The 17,895-nt window shown below is 37.0% G+C and overlaps 4 protein-coding genes across 4 annotated transcripts; all 4 read right to left on the bottom strand.

Moving 5' to 3' along the window:
- Positions 44-3,323, bottom strand: LOC18771387. Its single transcript, XM_007202592.2, has 3 exons — positions 2,843-3,323; positions 2,518-2,733; positions 44-420 (listed from the first exon to the last, which is right to left on the bottom strand). Exons 1-3 carry the CDS (start codon positions 3,077-3,079, stop codon positions 340-342), a joined length of 534 nt encoding a protein of 177 aa, XP_007202654.1. The 5' UTR covers positions 3,080-3,323; the 3' UTR covers positions 44-339.
- Positions 7,059-8,014, bottom strand: LOC109950177. The gene is made up of 3 exons (XM_020568028.1): positions 7,772-8,014; positions 7,454-7,516; positions 7,059-7,366 (listed from the first exon to the last, which is right to left on the bottom strand). The coding sequence occupies exons 1-3, from the start codon at positions 7,892-7,894 to the stop codon at positions 7,232-7,234; spliced, it is 321 nt and encodes a 106-aa protein (XP_020423617.1). The 5' UTR covers positions 7,895-8,014; the 3' UTR covers positions 7,059-7,231.
- LOC18770950 lies at positions 8,780-10,788 on the bottom strand. Its single transcript, XM_007204310.2, has 3 exons — positions 10,501-10,788; positions 9,762-10,103; positions 8,780-9,558 (listed from the first exon to the last, which is right to left on the bottom strand). The coding sequence occupies exons 1-3, from the start codon at positions 10,786-10,788 to the stop codon at positions 9,073-9,075; spliced, it is 1,116 nt and encodes a 371-aa protein (XP_007204372.1). The 3' UTR covers positions 8,780-9,072.
- LOC18769871 (probable polyol transporter 6) lies at positions 13,065-15,407 on the bottom strand. The gene is made up of 2 exons (XM_007203860.2): positions 14,941-15,407; positions 13,065-14,772 (listed from the first exon to the last, which is right to left on the bottom strand). The coding sequence occupies exons 1-2, from the start codon at positions 15,083-15,085 to the stop codon at positions 13,394-13,396; spliced, it is 1,524 nt and encodes a 507-aa protein (XP_007203922.1). The 5' UTR covers positions 15,086-15,407; the 3' UTR covers positions 13,065-13,393.

The raw sequence follows: 17,895 nt of genomic DNA, 5'->3' as shown, positions 1-17,895 counted from the left end.
GGATTTTACTTGCTGTAAAGAACTAAAATTAGAAACTTGAAGGTGAGGCTTCAGAAATTTCTTTCAATTGAATTTATAGAAAATAATATCAAACAAAATTCCTGCACTTTTAACTCATCTACTCCACATGTTCTTTCAGTTTACCACACACATGGCAAGACTGTGATATCCAAAAATGGAGAACCTAAACAAATACAAAGTTTTGCCCTATGAAAACGTATGAAGAAGAAGAACCGAGTATGACTGTGCACCTCAGTATCACTCACAAACTCTGGCCAGCACACAGTTTTAATTGCAGGAAAATGGAGACTTAAACCATGGTCCTCAACATTCTAGACATCATCGACCGCTCCCTGTCGAGGTCGCCAGTTCTCTACCTTTCTCTGCCTGCTTCAGAGTCTTACTAAACTCCCGTGCACTCTGGTACAAAGAACAGAACTTGTTAAAAAGTATAAGCATATTTACACACAAAGCTAGGCATCTAGGAAAAGATCTACAGATATTCAGAAACCAAATAGCAAGGCTTTGCTATACGAGGAAATCATTTCTTAGTCAAGACTCAAGATTCAAGATCAAGATCAAGATGTGCCAAGACTCAAGATCAGTAGGGTATGGTTCAATTACTAAGTCTATCATCCTGATCAACCAAACAACTGTACGTGGTTTTCAAAAGACGGACATATTAATTGACACTAAAAGTACTGGAACATCTGCCGTTGCGGTGGGCATCACAAGCATACATTTGCAGTTTATACCAGAAATTACAACCTGCCTTCATCTTAGGATAAATGATCGGGTTAGAGGACGACATCAATCAAAATTCAACCAGTGAAACACTATGTGATGCTTGCTTACTATGCTTCAAATTTCAGTATTACATAATAGAAAACCATGTGTTGAACTAGTATAAAGCATCAGTTTTACATTCCAGGTCTAATTTGTTCCCTAGGAGGCTAGTTGACTAAACCGATGCTGTTCTGTTTAATGCCATAGTGATAAGGGGGTCAAAAGATTGTCATAAATTCTTTAAAATCCCAAGGAAAATCCTCTGGTTTTCAGCATGAATTATTTCCAAGAGTCCCATGCACAAGACCTTAATTTGTAGTTTTAGTTTTGGAATTACATAGTGCAAACACTAAACAGACAAAGCAGCAGCACCAAAGGAATGCCCAGCACAACAAATTACCAAACAAGAAAACTGAACACAATAATCTCTTTCTTTTTCCCCTTTGAACGACACACTGGGCATGAGTTGGCTTTGTGATGGTTTGCCCATCACTTAAGCAGTCTGCAAGAATGTATAATCACTCAAATTTTGTGGAAGACATCATTTTATCCAAACATACACAACATGATGTCAACTTGAAGTGACTGAATCTCAACTTACTACAACAGAGGAAACTAATGGAATGTACAGATATAGATCCAACAATATAATTTCCAGGCTGTCACCTTTTCCAACTCTATCCATTGCCTCTCAGTTTGATGTGCAAAATGAATTCGGTTAATTCTTACAAAAAGGGTGAAATGCAAGTATTGGCAAATAGCTTTTGTTTTTGGTCACCTGACAATCTGGCATGACAACTAAGTCTTCTTAACCCACTCAGCAACCCAACTGCCGCAAGAAAAATGGTTATTGAAATACCAAGTCCAAATTGGCCAGAAGTTTAGGTTGTCACTTGTCATGGCCTGAGTTTCTGCACCTTATACAATTTAAAGCTAATCAATGACAGGTTTGCATTGGATTCGGACATTCACCAGGATCTCAATCGAACCAGGTGATCAAGTTCTGTGATTTAGAGTAATTACAACAGGTAAACAAAGGACCATCATCTAGATGCTAAGGTGCTAACGCCAGGTATGTCTGAAGATAACCCATATTTACTTTCCTGTCTTACATCATAGTCTTAAAACTTCATATCTGCCAGACTGCCACTTAGATATCTAATACTAACATGAGGAGGCAAATGATGGTATAGATTGCCAGAAAACTATATTAGGATAGGGTAGGGATCAGAATTTAAGCTATCACCAAAGGAATTAAACAATACAAGATCAATGAAAATAATAAAACTAAAGGTAAAACAGCATTCTTCTCTTACCCTAGTGATATAAAAAGCAAGAAAAAAAGAGCAGATTATGTAGCATAAGCTTATCATCCTACTTGAATGGATTATAATGTCAAGCCCAAGTAATAACTTGCATGAGAATTCCAACTCCAACCCCACCCAAGCTTCATAACAATGAAACCAAAGAAACGTTGCACTAGTGATGCTATATTGCTTCCTGGGTAATCATAAACAGGTTAATTAATGGACAACAAAACAACCCATTTCCTTAATACACTTCCCAATCAAAGTACCGAAGTCCCCAAGCTAAACTAACCCATTTCACTAATTAAAAGAGCAATGCAGTCTACAGCTAATGAGCAGTGTAGCCTGCTTAACAAAGAGCAAATCAGCCGTAAACAATGTGCTTGAGTAATCAAACAAAAAACACAAAAGAAAGGGGACTCACTGCAGATTGTACAGGAGGCGGATCGAGATCGACAGAGCGCACGGACATTTTAGCGATCTCGGTTATGGCTTCTTCTCGAACACCAGGGACGTCACTGGTTAACTCCTCATAGGCAGCCTCAAATGCCTCTTGCCAGAACCTGGGCAGTCTGATCCGACGGCTGTTAGTGTACACATCCCACATGTGCTTCACCACCTTCTCCCTCTCCTCCATTTCCTACACACAACAATACCCAAAATTCCCAATAACCCATCAAATCAGAGATCACCAACTAAACCAACCCAGAAAACAAAAACAAGCAACAAAAATGCATAAGGGGACTGACAAGGACATCGAGATCGTCGCGAATAGGAGAGTCTAGGTCGTCGGAGAGCCGATTGAGGTTGCCGGCGGACCACCGGAGCGTGACGGTGCCGGTGAACATGGACCAAAACGCGAGCAACAAAATCGCAGCCAAAGCCCAAAACTTGTACCTGCCTTTCCCGAGTACTACACTCGAATCCGAGCTCTCCTTCTTCGCGCTGGCCGTCGTCGACGTTGGAAGGCCATCCTCATCCTTCATTGCTGATTAATGACAGAGATTCAGTTTAATTTAACTTTAATTGCAGAAAAAAGTTTGAATTTCTGTTGTTGTTGGGTTTTTTCTATTTTTATATTTCGTCTGTGAATCTTGTGCTTGGTGTTCACATTCTGATGTGGACTCAGATTTGGAGATGGAAAAAGAAAAGTGGAGGACACAATGAGAGGGAAGGAGCAAGAGAAGAGTGTTTCCTTGATGGATTTGCTGTTTCAGGGAAAGAGGTGAAGGAGTTTAAAATATGCTGTGCGGGCCACCACATTTTATTGAATTCAATAGGGTTGACAATTAATTGGATTTTGGTTTTGATGGATTGTGGCCGTTTGATCTTATTGGATCTAAATGACCTTGTTTGTTTTTTTTTTCTCACTCTATATTTTGTAAATACAAGTCTATATTATTATATTTACCATATGGCAAGAAAAAAAAGACCATACCATAAGTCTATAAATAATTGAGTGATGTGACAAATGCCATTCAATAGTAACCTTATAAAATTCTCATGCTTCTATCACTACAATTAATTTCCTTCCTCATTTTTCTTTTACATTTATTGATGAGAATCCATTCAATCATCAAATAAAGAAGGTAAGGAAGAAGCTAACACGAATCTAAATCCTCTATTATAATTTTCTCTGTTATGATCTGCTTGATTTTTATCCTCCACATGTCACTTCATTAAAATTTAATTTAAGGGATATAACTGGACACATCATCCTTAAAATAAAAACTCAATTTACTCATGTAGAGGACAAAAGTCAAGCAGATCATGGCAGATAAAATCAAATCAGAAGATTCAAATCTAGCTAACACTACATTCTTATTTTTCTTTTTCAACTTGTGATTCGATGTGTAATTTATTCTATTAAAATAATTCAAAATATATGAAACAAATCAAAGAAAATGTATCATCGAATGCACTACAAAGTAACATAGGTTCATAAGCAAGTAAATGGTTGAATTCCGCATCAAAAAGGTCCGTATGTTGGACAAGTAAGTTTGACAAGGACTACAAACTCTAAATGCGGGGAGATTGTGGTATTCCGAATGTCGCATTGGAAATGCACTTGAAATATTTGTGGTACTTAAGTGAGATATATAAATCTAAGAATTACATTAAGCTAGCACTTTTAGATGAGATATTAAGTCTTTAAATGCACATATAAGATTAAAGGAAATGTAGGATTTTTGTTGTTGTTGAAATAGTACAGTTTCATTTAATTGTCAAAGGTTATATAGGCTTGAGCGAACAAATATGGCCTCATCAAAATCTTGCCATATAAAACTCAGTGGGAAAAAACCGAGACAAAGGAAAAAGAGTGTCACACGCTCCTTAAAGGCTACAAACAAAACCAAAATAACAATGTCAACTAGCAGAGACACATTGGCCTTGGAGGACCCTCTTCAAGCCAAGCGTCTGAAGACACACTACCTAGAGAAAACTTAGCATGGCTACAATAAGACACAAACTGGGAACGAAGACAATAAGAAAATTCTACTCAATCATATGCCATATTGACATCAAGCATCACAACAACCTTTGGCTCCTTTTTTAGTCATCGTTTGTTGACTGAAAGCATGGGCTCAAAAACAAGAGATTATTAGGAATGGACCGAACATGAACAAATGCGTTTTGAACACTAGAAATCATCTCAAGCAAAATGATCATCACGAGATTAGCTAGAGTTTTTGCACACAAACGGAGTCTTGGGCTCTAAGGAATTGTTTTAGAGCATGAAATATGTAGGGGTTTTCAAACTCCCGCACATTCCAATTCATTAATCTCATTGAAATTGACGGGATAGCCCTACTAACCCTGCCTCTATATTAATCTACAATTGAATAGTGTTCAGTTTCGATTGCTGCATGTTCGTATCACCTTTTGGCCCTTAGATACCGATTGGGCTGCTCGAGCCTTAATCTTCCACAATACACCTCGATGCCCACTTTAATTTGGGTTAACAATTTGAGTTGCCTCACTAACTTACTTCACTTGCAAATCCCTTTTTGGAAAAGATGATGAATTAAGGCCCATAATATTGGAATTATAATAGCTTTTTACTCCAATAATTGAGAGAGAAAACACAACCATTGTCAATTATATTCAAAGGAAATGCAGGATGAATGCGAATGTATGGCTGGGGAGAATTCCACAAGTAATAACATCTTTTCTTTTTTTTGGCTTGGACCACAAGTAACAAGATTGATATTAGCACTTACAAGAAGAACAAAAAACAACACAAGCATAGCCAAATGCTGAAATTTGTAATTGAAGGAATTTTTAAATGATGTAATTGAAAATTCCGTCATTTACAATTTTTATAAAAATTAGAATTACTTCATCCAAACACAACACTATAGAAGTTGGAGGAGGAAACAATGTCGTGTATGCATTTGGATTCATTGTTTTGTCTTTTTCGGTCAAGTGCTGAAGGCCCAAGAATAGCCAGCCCAAAACAGAAAAACGGAGTATAAAAAAACAAAACCAAATCAAAAACCAAATTCATTAAACAAGCCCATACCAAATACAATTGAGAGACCTTTTGAGTTAGCTGAAATTTATTTTATTTTTTATTTTTATGAAATGAGTTAGCTGAATTTTAATCACTAGGGAAGGATTCTGCCAGGGCAATAGTGTAATTATGGTTGATGAAGGTGGAAGTTTGATAGAAGAGATTGAGAGTGTGTTCTAAAATGCTTGCTACACCAGTGGCGGAAAGGAGTGGCCCTGGCCCTCCAATTTTTTTTTTTTAAAAACCTTTCTCCTATATTATATAATGTAATATATACAATTTATAATTTAAATTAATGACTTTTTTAAAAATAATTAAACATGACTAATTTTGAAAAAATTTAATTCTAACATGTGTTTTGAACACTTATATGCATGGGTAGAGCCACACTAAGGGCTACAGTGGGCTATAGCCCAGTGTGGTTTTTTAAGAAAACAATATATAAAACTTATATATTTAACTTATCTTCAATATTAGCCCAGTCAGTGGAGCTGTACAGATTACCTTATTTCCACTTTCAACATTTAAGTAAATATCTTTGTTATTTTACTTTTATTTATTTTAATATTACTCAATTTACTTAAGTTTACAATGTAAATAAGGAAGTACCTCCCATTTGGATTTAAATAAAAATACTAAAAAATCAAATTCCCACCATATGAAAAATCGATTTTAGTGCAAAATACGATTTAGGCTTAAAATGATGGCTCATTAAGTCAATATATACTTCATACTAAAATCCCATAAAATCAAGTTTTCTTATTTAATGTGTGAAAAATAAAAGCCACCAAAAATTATATTGAGAAAATGATTATTCTGAAAAACTCATTTTTCATACTTAGTCAATATTTTTACATAAAAAAACTTTTCATGTATAATATAAATGCATGAAGGAACCTAAGGTCAATCTAGATAAAAAACCTTAAGATGTTCAATCTACTATAGTGTTAAACTCTATTTAATTTATGTTAAAATTATTGAAAATTAGTCTATAAAACTATGAACTAGCTTGATTTATACAATTTAATGTTTACTTTTATTTCTAAAAAGACTATAGCAATTGTAAGTACTAAAAAATAATAATTATTAAATTTTAAACTAATAACTTTAAATAATCCACCCGTTGAAAAATTCCTAATTCCACCCTTACTTATATGTATTTAATATATTTATATTTCCTATCTCGGACCCAATCTTACACTTCTAGCTCCCCTTGTTCTACACAACACAACACAACACAACAACTACACAAGTTATCAAAGTTGTCACGGAATGAATCCATGCATATCAAGTTAGCATCATCTCTCACATGCAGCCGCATTGTGCACAATACAAGAATTTTAAGATTATTTTAAACAATTACTGGTTCAAAATTTAAGCTGATAGAAAATAACGCAGCTAGCGTCCCCACAAATAGAAACGTGATATGAAAATGATGCGCAAGAGATAAATTTACAAGACAAAGCAAATCAAATTCGATTTAGGAGACAAGACAAGATCCGACCTCAATTCATGAGACACAAATTATACAGAGACTGATGGAGCGAATAAAAAAAAGATCCATCCTGTACAATATTTTTAACATTCAGAACACAGCAATCAAATGATCACAAAGGCAGCTAAATTAAAAAGGCGCTGAGACACAGTCCCTCGGCCCTTGTGGTCTTATATAATTATCTTCTGAGTACTCAAGATCCTCAACCGAATCCATCATTTCGTCACCATTTTGGTTAATCGAACTCGCCACTGGCACCAAACCCTGCAAAATTTATGAGTTAATTAGCTCATGTAATGTAATGTGGTATCTCTAATTAATTATATATCTTCATCCATAAACCACGCCCACCTCTGTGAAAATGCGCATTGCTTCTTCTATATTCTTTGTTTTCAACACATACCTAGCTGCCTCCTGCATATATGAACACCATGATCACCAAATTTAATTACAAATCCAGAACAAATTATAACTCATACGTAAAAACCAGAAAAAATATATGAGTGTGTCCAGTTGCTACACGTATTCTAATTGGTTATGAGCAATTATTTCTTCTGATAACAACGCTTATATATATATATATATATATATATACATATGCATGTTTGAAAAAACCCAGAAAACATTTTTCAGCAAAACAAAGATCCAGAAAGTTTTCATTAAACATACCCTTGCAAACTGAATTTTATCAAACCCCAGCGTTCTTGGCTCACTTTCTATTGATGTTTTCCTATCAATCCGTACGATTGATGTTTTCCTATCAATCCGTACGATTGATGAATCTTCCATCATTTAAACAGATAGACACAGAGAGAAGAAGAAGAAGCAGCCTAAGGATATTTGTGTATGTGTTTGAGAAAATGAAATATGGCTACGGAGGTCCACGCAAAAGGAAGGGAGGCAGGCTTTTATATATGTACATTTGATTTGGTAGGTCACATGACTCATTGACTGATTCCCTCACCAGCCAGCATGAAGAGGCTTGGCGTGAGCAACTTCACCACGTAATGTTACGTGGCCTGTTGCCAACCACAAGAATGCGAATACGTGGCATTCAAGGGATGGCAGGATCGCACACGTGGCGGCTGACGGTAACATCGTCCTGATGCAGAAACTCTGGGCTGGCCGAGTAACCGACAATTTTCCAAATCGGGGAACATATGGCGATTTTCTTCGGACACCTGTCTGCATCTCACAGCACCTTACGGAGACGAATCAGGGAGGACCACGAAGACGTTTGCCAAGCTTGAGAGATGCATGCAAAGCAATATAAAAATATTTCTGCACAGTGGAAAAGTTGTTGTTGTTGTATGTTTGTCGCTGTTTTTTTTTTCTTTCCAGAATAACCGACATGGATGATACAAAGCCAGAACAAATGAGTTGATAAGAATTCAAGATTATACGCATTTTATATTTTTTTTCTTTTTATACACGTGATATTTAGAGAGCGGGATTAAACACAAGATTTTAAGTGCATGAATGATTATTCTTAATCACTTAAGCTAAAAACTCCTTGCAAACATCTCATGTTCTTATTAGTTACTATATAAAGTTACGTCTTCAATGTGCAAAAACAATCTTAGAGCTAACGTGAGATTAGGCCAGTTAACCCGGTTGCATCCAAGTTTGATTTCTTTATATAATTTCGGATAAAATAGACAAACACAAAACGAACTTGACAACAAGATACTCAACTTCTTTTCCAACTTTAAGAAATCATATACATGCTATAGGTATCAACTTCCTCGATCAGAAGCTAGCTGTATGATCTACTCTCTCCCAGCAAACAATGTATACAAATTAACAGAAAATTCAATTTAATTAAGCAGCTCAAACAAAACTGTTGTTACAAAACCTTTTCATCATTTTGCCATACATATATTGCTTTTCACTCACTAGTATTTACACAAGTTTTCTTTTAGCTATCTCTTTAATTTCAAAACAAAAAAAGAAGAAGAAAATTTATCATCTCACCCTTGCTTCTTTATGTCAGCAGGAGGCAAAAAGCTCTCCATGGTCAAACCCCAAATATTAAAATCCACCTCTTCGATCTTCCACGTCTCCTCCATCTCCCTCTTGTGGTTTGCAGACCGCTCGCCATATCTGAAAACCTTGACCCTAGTTCTCCCACTGTGAGCAATGTTGACGGAGTCAACGTACTTGTAATCTTGTATCACAGACTCAGCGCTCGTCTCCCAGAACACATCTGTGTCGTCCGCTTTGTTGGTCATCCTCAGCAGCCTCGAGTCTTCGAATTGTACGAGGAGCCCCGAGCGCTGGCTGAAGTATCCCCATATTGTGTGGTGGATTATCTCGTAGTTTGGGCCGCTCTGTGCCTCTCGAATTGCTGGGCTTGTGTCCAGCTTGAGGATGAAGCAGTCGTCGTCGTTGATGATCTTTTCGCCGATGCACATTGCATCCGCGAATAAATTGGCCGTGGCCCTTGGGTCCAAACCCTACAAAATGTTCATATTTCATATAAAAATTGCATGCACATTGACTCATCACTACATCATTAGGGGTCAATTGACCCCCCTCACTGTCTTTTGTTCATCAAAGTTACGGTACAAATAGTTTTATTCATGATACAAAGTTTGTTTGGTATTTTGTTCAAAGAAAACAAGAAAATGTTGAAGATCATATAAGTGTATATATATACCTGAAGAAAACGGCGCAAGGGTCTAGGGGGGCCTTGAGAGATGGGTGTTTGTTGGTTAGAGGAATGCCGCCATGAAAGCTTGCCATTGCTTCCACAGATGACCTTGCAGCCAGAAACAACAAGCTCTAAGCACCATAAGTCCGGGTTCTTTTGCCACAGCAAGAAGCCGCCGCTCTCGGCCGAGCTCCTTTTCACCTCCAGGCTCACGTCCCCTTGTTGAAAATCCGACGCACTGATCTTAACCTCGCCTGTCACACACATGCTGTTCACCGAGTTCAATGCTGCTTGGCCTCCCGTTGCAGCGGTGTACTGTTGCACTATGTATTTGGCTGTTGAAGCTTGCTGTAACATTTTGAGTCCAATTATTATTGAGATTTAAGGGAAAATTCATGATGTCTTATGTTCTATAATAATCTGTAGTAATTTTGTATTTGTATCTTAAACATCATTGAAAAAGATGAAATCCATGTGACATCTCTCTGTAAATAAATGAATTTGTTTCAAAAGTAATGGAACCAGTACAAGAAATGTACATTATAGTCATTGATATTCGTGGCACTAAATGATGTGGCTATGGCTAAATGCATTGTTAGTAACTAGTAATACAATGGGCACGAATGACCGTTAACGTGTTAATGAAAAAGTCAAATATTCTTAGGTCCTCCACCTTTTTTACTTGCACATCACATGTGCAACAAGAAAAAATGTAACAACTTTGAGAAGGATTGATGGTTCTTACAATGGAAGAATCTCTAACTGGACGGTGGATGGAATGACCCAACTGAACTTGAAGAGGGATAAGAGGAGAGCCTACAAGGTAAAGCAAGAACCGTAGCTCATTCAACCGTCCCGCGATGACTGGCGCCGACCATTTGTCGGAGGTTTGAGCCTTCATCCATGCCATCATGTTTTGCAATCGCAACTGCACATTGCTTCCCATGCTTGTGAACATCTCTTCTGGTATAGGGACCTCAAGAACAGTCTCAAGGCCATCTTCTTTATCAATATTTGGACAAAGCTTCCTCATGTGTATGTGTATGTTACATAAAAGAGAGAAGAAAAGGGGAAAAAAAAGAGAGAGACTTAGAGTCAAGGGCTTAATTAAACACCTTGCTCTCCTTCCTCAAACCTCTGCCTGATGAGGGAAAAGAGGGAGCTATGTGGGGAAGGTGGGGTTGATGAGAGGATGGGGTCGGTGTGAATTTGCCCAAGGTTCTCCTTGTTTGTAGGTGTCATGTGGGCAAGATTTATTGATTGATTTGATTTGTTAACTTTCTATTTTAGGGGCCCAATTCATATTTGTTAAATTAAATTGAACAAAACTTGCGTACTTGTATATTAGTCACAAATTTTGTATAGGTACATTATAACACAATTTAATTGATTTATTCCATGTCATAATTAAAATATACATTCGCGCATTTTCTTTTATCAAATTTAACACATGTCATTTTCTTCGTATTCATAAAAAAAAAACGATGAGATAACAAATCTATAAAAGTAATAAGGACAGATTGATCCACTGCATACAAAGTAATGACAGATTGATCCACTGCATACGAACTACTCCTTATACAATACATTTCAGCTTCACCTAAATTTGCTCTCCAATTTACATTCTGCCCATCTTTTTTTGACTGCATTCCAACACCATTTGCAACTTCATTTCTAGAATCATAATTTCTAGTCTAGTCTTTCTCCTGAAAAAGCATTTCCATCTCTTCCAAAGATCTCCCCTTGGTCTCTGGCAAGAAGAAATAAAAGAAAAAAACCCTACCAACACAGATATGCCTGCAAACATGAAAAAGGCCCCTCCAACAATATCTCTGATGCACCGAAACGAAACCCATTAAAACTACAACATTCATAACTTTGTTCACAACCACCCCAAAACTGAGTCCCTGCTCCAAACTTCAAAGGGAAAATCTCAGTGCTATAAACCCAAGTTATAGGCCCTATCCCAAGTGAGAAGAAAGCCACATATGAGTACTGAGCCACCTTCCTAAAGGTGCTAAATCCTTCTCATAGTGCTCTGGTTAAACCTAAGCCGAATGCTGATAAGGTTACAAAAATACCCCCAATGCTTGTCAACAAGGGCTGCCTCCTACCAATTCTGTCAACCAAACATGTGGCTACCAAGTTGCATATAATTTTTTTGATTATGAGGTTAATGGTAACAATCCCAGTATGCAAGAAACAAAGAGCTCGCCTCTAGTGACCGTACCGTCATCGTTCAACATTCTATACAACACGACTGGTTCTATGCCCGTGGCATGAGCAAAGAAATGGATGCCAATTGCTGCAACTGATGCAGGAGCATAGGAGAGGATCAAGATAGATATTTACCGTTTAATTATTTATTTCATGATATATTGTTATTTTTTTATTTAGGTAGTTTTAGGATATCTTTTATTATTAATGTGTGATTTTATAATTAATTAGTTTACTTTTGGGCCAAGTAGCCTTGGTGCCAAAGTCTTGTCAAGCCTATAAATAAGGCTATAATGTAATAGTTGTAGGGAATATATGTTGATGATTAATAAAATAGTTTATTTGTGGCATGAATTTGCTACGATATATGTGAGTTTGCACTAACCCTAAATTTCGGTGCTCGTGTATGTGATTGGTGATCTGTGTCCAAACCCCGATCCCCATCAGCAACTAAAGTTGTATGGACACTAGGACTTTTGTGTTTTTGTGTTGTTCACTTTTTTATTTATGTTTTATATTTTTCTTGTGACTTTTGAAGTTTTGATTAATCTGAGCTTTACATGGTTTCTGATTAAAGCATAGAATTGGTCATTCCCTTATCTAATCTGAGCGTTATATTTCATTTCTTCAACAAGTTTAGCAAAACCACATGCATCGCTGTATTTATAATACCAAGGATGATATATGAGAAGTAAGAAAAGGCAGCTTATAAGTTTTTACAACTCTCATGGAACCCACAGGATCGAGCATAGATTTATATTTTGTCTCATCTTAATTAGCAACTTTTTCCTTACGTATGTGTAAGAGCATCTTCCAGCATATGGCTCTTTAAACCTTACCCGTAGGTTAATTTGAAGGGTTATTCCAAAAGTTGTATTGATTAAAAAATAATAATAATAATAATTTGTATTGTTTGAAGAGTTGTCCCCAAAAAAATCAAGTCCCATATGTACATAGAGGATTGGCCACCAGCCAAGCAACATCATCTTCTTGATTCTTTCTTGATAGCACAATCAATTTTTAAGCATTATTGTTTTAGAAATTTTGTGCATCTATAAATTTATTGTAAATTACTACTATTTGAGATTTCGGCTTGTACTCTTCTACTAGATAAGCAAGGTTTGTAATCTGTTTACTATATGAGCAAAGCTTGTAATCACCACATAATTTAAGGTTTTAGATAAAACAAAGAGTGCATTAATAACCTCTTTTTTTTTTTCTTTTTTTTTTTGGAGTACAAGCAATAGCGGGAGAGGAGTTTACACCAATATTTATTGGGTGCATAGCGGGAGAGGGGTTTACACCAATATTTATTAGGTGCCTTGGGGTTTCCAACCTCTGCCCACATGGGTGGAGGTGAAAAAGTTCAACCAACTAAGTTATACCCCGCTGACTTAGAGTACATAAATTCTTGATTGCATTCATACAATACCATTTCTAGACTTATTAGTATCTTTGCTTTTGCTGAAAACCATTTCCATCTCTTCCAATGATCTCCCCTTGGTCTCCGGCAAGCAGAAATAGAAAAAGATCCAGGCCAAGATAGCCATGCCTGCAAACATAAAGAAGGCCCCTCCAATGGTAATTGCCTTATAAATTGAAAGGAAACTCATAGAAATAGTAGCATTCGTAAGTCTGTTCACAGCCACCCCAATACTTGTTCCCTGTGCCCTCAATTTCAAAGGGAAAATCTCACTGCTGTAAACCCAAGTTATGGGCCCAAGCCCAATTGAGAAAAAAACCACAAACACATAAACTGACACAATGCTCAAGCTTAGTGCCCAAGTAAGCTGCTCTTTGGCGTGCTCTACCATTGTCAAGCAAAACCCTAATCCTGTTAGAGCCACAATCATGCCACCAGTGCTTGTCAACAATAAGCGCCTCCTGCCAGCTTTGTCAAGCAAAAATGTGGCTACCAATATGAACAAAGTCTTTGTAACACCAACCCCAACTGTGGCAAGCAACAACTTGTCTTTGCTTCTAACCCCAGCTTTCTTGAAAATTCTTGGACTATATAACACAACAGCTTCTATCCCTGTGGCATGCTCAAAGAAATGGATTCCGATGGCTGCGATTAGAATCCGACGGACGGGCGGAGTTGGCCTCAAAAGTAGTTCTTTCCAAACCCCTTCACCCTTGCTGCTTTTGGGAACCTCAATTACGTCTTCCTTACAATTTTCATCAATTCCAGCAGCAACCAAGATATCACAAAAACGAGCCTCAGCTTCTTCTTTGGTGTTAGAAATTAGATACAAAATTTTCTTGGCTTCTGCTAGCCTGCCCTGCATCACCAACCACCTTGGCGACTCTGGCATTTTGACAATCCCAAATGCCAAAACAATTGAAGGAACTCCAGCAATGCCTAGCATCAGTCTCCATCCAAGTGTCAATGACAGTTTTCCGAAAACATAATTTGAAACGTAACCAAGTAAGATGCCAAGACTTATGCAAAGCTCTGGCAGAGCGGTTAGACGGCCTCTGGTTGCTGGAGATGAAATTTCTGCAGAGTAAACTGGCGCAATCATAAGTGCAAAGCCTACACCTAAGCCAGCAATGCATCTTCCAGTCATCAGCACAGGATAGTTTGGACCATACCCCATTAGAATTGACCCAATTAAGAAAATTATGGAGGCTACAACAATAGTGTAACGCCGACCGATATAATCAGAGGTTCTTCCAGCTGCTAGAGATCCCACTAGAGCACAAATGTTGAGAATTCCGGCTAGTACTTCGACTTCGACATCGTTGATTTTGAGATCTTCTTTGATGAAGATCATGGCTCCACTCATCACACCAGTATCTGTGTTCACAGTTCGATTTCATTTTCATTACCATGTTAGTTAAAAATGTAATTCATGGAAAACTATATTGTTTAGAACCTACATTGATCTATATATTAAACCACAAACCTTAGCAAATTGAAAGTAAAATGAACAAGTATTATCCTGTCAAGAGAGAGAAAGCCTACCATAGCCAAATATAATGGATATAATTGAGCCAACCACAGCACAAAGTAAAGCAATCTTGTTGATCTTTTCCGGGGCTTCTCCGCTACCCTCCACCTCCATTGAGGCCTTCTTCTCGACCATATCTGTGTGTTTCTCAGGCTCCATTTTAACTTGAAGCGTCTGTATGTCGCACAAGCTCCCCCTCGCCAATATTGTCTCTCTGTTATAACACCTCTTTTTCACTGAGAATCATTCATTTTTAAAAATAAAATAATAAACAACAAGATTGAGGCATATATAGAACTGGGTGTAACAAGATACAACAAGACGTGTATCGAGAAACAACTTGATCTCTATCCTTTGGATGAAAATCTTGGGACTTCAAAGAGTTAAAAACAAGTCTCAAGGATTGAGGAATGTTCAAAAGAACTCAAGAACACTACACGAAAGATTCAAACGCTCAAGCGAAATTTAGAAAAGGGCAGAAGAGAAGAGAAAATATATGTGTCATTAGGGTAAACAGATGGGGTTTATATAGGAACATAAGAGCGCTAAACTTGGGAGTTCATGCAATAAACAATGTCTAGTTGCCAAAGAGATTTTCTAACAGTAAAAACAATATTGCAAAATAAAATGTGGGAAATGGGTAACCTTTCCTTAACACAAAACGCGGTCTTGAATTAAACTGGTAATTATATTTTCAAAATAACCATAAAGTCTCAGAAACTCAAAGGAAAAAGGGTTGATCTAATTGAAAGGATGATTTCAGTCCTTGTCCAAATTATTTGTTTTGGTCAAGCATGAAATCCGACCTGCATATTCGGCCAAATTCACCCGCTTGATGTGCCATTGACCAAAAACGATGGTTTAAATTTGGATTAAAACTCTTGGTGGGATCGAATAAGTTGGTATTTATGGTTCAAATTTGATTTGATTTGATTTTTTATATGGTCGTGCCACTGCCAGGTTAAGTGCACAACAGAAGGGGTGCCTGGAAGATTTGGCAAAAGTGCCTTTTGATGTCCAGTCGATAGTGACATGGCAAATTAGAATCGCTTTCACTTATGTCATACAATAATATTGCACTATAGAGAAGTGGGTGGGCGGTGAAATTGACAAATATCCTTTCTGAGCTTTTCAGTATATGGTTTCTACTTAGGCCAAAGCCAGCTACACTTCTGTTTTATTACGTTACTATCAAATATGTTTTCTTATGAAACGTAGAGATATAATTAAATCAATAATGTTACGGCCACTAACTTGTTTATTAACTTTTAGATATTAAAATATGTGGCATATGACATGGCAACTTGCGTTATCTGTCATCTTATCTGTTTTAATTACATAAGTTGTTATAAAAAAATAAAAAAATATCACAGCAAAAGGGAAACCCGACGATTTTAGATTTAGGGATGACGAACATACATAACACTCGTCAAAGAGTGACAAAAGATGTTCTCCTAAGTTTTAGCAGCCAATACGACAAGAGAACTAACATCAAGCATATGCTCGACTGTCTTCTTGTTCGAACAATGGGCAAGTTCTTACCTTTTTATATAATATAAAAAGAAAACGAAAGAAAAACAATGGTGGGTCAATTGTTATTTTGATTCGTACCCCTTTAATATTGGAAGGCATTGTATTTGTTTAGCCGATTAAATTATATGCAAGTGGAAGATAAGTTGTTAAGGTATGATATAAATATCTGACTGATGATGAAACCAGGAAAGTTGCAAACTTTACCAAACACCACTTCACCTTCCATATTTTGTTATTTGTTATTTTTTTGTCCTTATCTTCCATGTTTCTAGAGATTATAGAATACTACGGTAGTACGTCATGCTGTATATTTTATACATGTGTTATAATATAAGTGAATATTCTATTCCCTAAAAGAAAATGAAATAAACTTTGTCGTCCACCCATATTATAATATGTGTACAAGATGTACCACATGACCGTACTACTGTAATATTCTATAATTTCTCCCATATTCCGATGTTCGTTTTGTATAAATACAAATAATATCTAGGATGAAATAAATCAAACCTATGACCTTGGGTGCATGAACAAATACTCTTACCCAATAAGTAGAGTTGAGATATGGCCAAAGGGCAACACTTCTCAACAAAAATGGCCTGGCATACAATTGAGAAGAGAATACCCAAATAGTAAAATTTCAAAATTTAGAAAGACAAAAAAGAAAAAAAACAATACAAGCAAAGCAACCTGAACAAAAAAGTGATATTATTAACTGTGCAAACGAGCTCCACAGAGTCACGACTGTGCTGCTCAGAGAGCGCAGAGCGCCCCATGCTGGGGTAGGGGAACATCTGAGATTTTATGTATAGACAGAGGCATTAACTTTGCCAAAGAGCATGTCCAAAAGGACAGAGAAAAAGAAAAAAGGAGACACTTGCATGCAAAGATGATTTTGTTTCCTTGGATATCTTATCCCACACCACGTGTTTGATAAATTAGAAATGCCTCTTCTTCTGTTTGACTTTTCTTTGAGTTCACAGTCTCTGCAATTGAATCTCTCAAGCACAAAAAGAAGCTTGGCTTCTTTATTTGCAAGCTTTGGAAACGTTTGCGTAAATGCAATTTCAGTGCTGGAATAGGAGCTTGGAGGGGACAAGACTTACTTTTTTTACTATCTTTTTTGACTATTTATCCACCAATCCAGCAACGATTATTACCACTATCATGAGTTCTGAGACAGATGCTGCAGTGCTGGGGCCTAGCTAGGCTATGAGGTTGGATTTTTTTACACAGCGCTGCTTACAAATTTGAAACTCTTGTCTGCTGGCTCCTCATCATCGGCTATCTGTTTTCTTTTATTAGGTCATGTCATCTCCAATGTTGTACTGGCTCCTCGGCTATCTTCTTAGGCCATCTCCAATGGTTAAGTCATAAACCCCAGCATGAGATGAGGTTGTGGTCCAGAAACTTTGCCGAAACGCATGTATTGGGCA

Source organism: Prunus persica, chromosome G7 (genome assembly GCF_000346465.2).
Source record: "Prunus persica cultivar Lovell chromosome G7, Prunus_persica_NCBIv2, whole genome shotgun sequence".
Classification (NCBI taxonomy): Eukaryota; Viridiplantae; Streptophyta; class Magnoliopsida; order Rosales; family Rosaceae; genus Prunus; species Prunus persica.
Note: the sequence above shows the minus strand (reverse complement) of the source record. Positions and strands in the feature narration are given on the sequence as shown.

Bases quoted from the DNA above. Each gene is read 5' to 3' on its own strand.
- LOC18771387 (XM_007202592.2), bottom strand. From the start codon at position 3,079: ATGAAGGATGAGGATGGCCTTCCAACGTCGACGACGGCCAGCGCGAAG. The intron at 2,734-2,842 runs GTCAGTCCCCTT...TGTTGTGTGTAG, and splicing joins GCGACGATCTCGATGTCCTT to GAAATGGAGGAGAGGGAGAA. The intron at 421-2,517 runs GTGAGTCCCCTT...TCTTTGTACCAG, and splicing joins CGCCTCCTGTACAATCTGCA to AGTGCACGGGAGTTTAGTAA.
- LOC18770950 (XM_007204310.2), bottom strand. From the start codon at position 10,788: ATGAGGAAGCTTTGTCCAAATATTGATAAAGAAGATGGCCTTGAGACT. The intron at 10,104-10,500 runs GTAAGAACCATC...AAAATGTTACAG, and splicing joins CAGTTAGAGATTCTTCCATT to CAAGCTTCAACAGCCAAATA. The intron at 9,559-9,761 runs GTATATATATAC...AACATTTTGTAG, and splicing joins CCTTGCGCCGTTTTCTTCAG to GGTTTGGACCCAAGGGCCAC.
- LOC18769871 (XM_007203860.2), bottom strand. From the start codon at position 15,085: ATGGAGCCTGAGAAACACACAGATATGGTCGAGAAGAAGGCCTCAATG. The intron at 14,773-14,940 runs GTAGGCTTTCTC...CTGTGAACACAG, and splicing joins ATCCATTATATTTGGCTATG to ATACTGGTGTGATGAGTGGA.
- LOC109950177 (XM_020568028.1), bottom strand. From the start codon at position 7,894: ATGATGGAAGATTCATCAATCGTACGGATTGATAGGAAAACATCAATC. The intron at 7,517-7,771 runs GTATGTTTAATG...TCATATATGCAG, and splicing joins ATAAAATTCAGTTTGCAAGG to GAGGCAGCTAGGTATGTGTT. The intron at 7,367-7,453 runs GTGGGCGTGGTT...TAAATTTTGCAG, and splicing joins CAATGCGCATTTTCACAGAG to GGTTTGGTGCCAGTGGCGAG.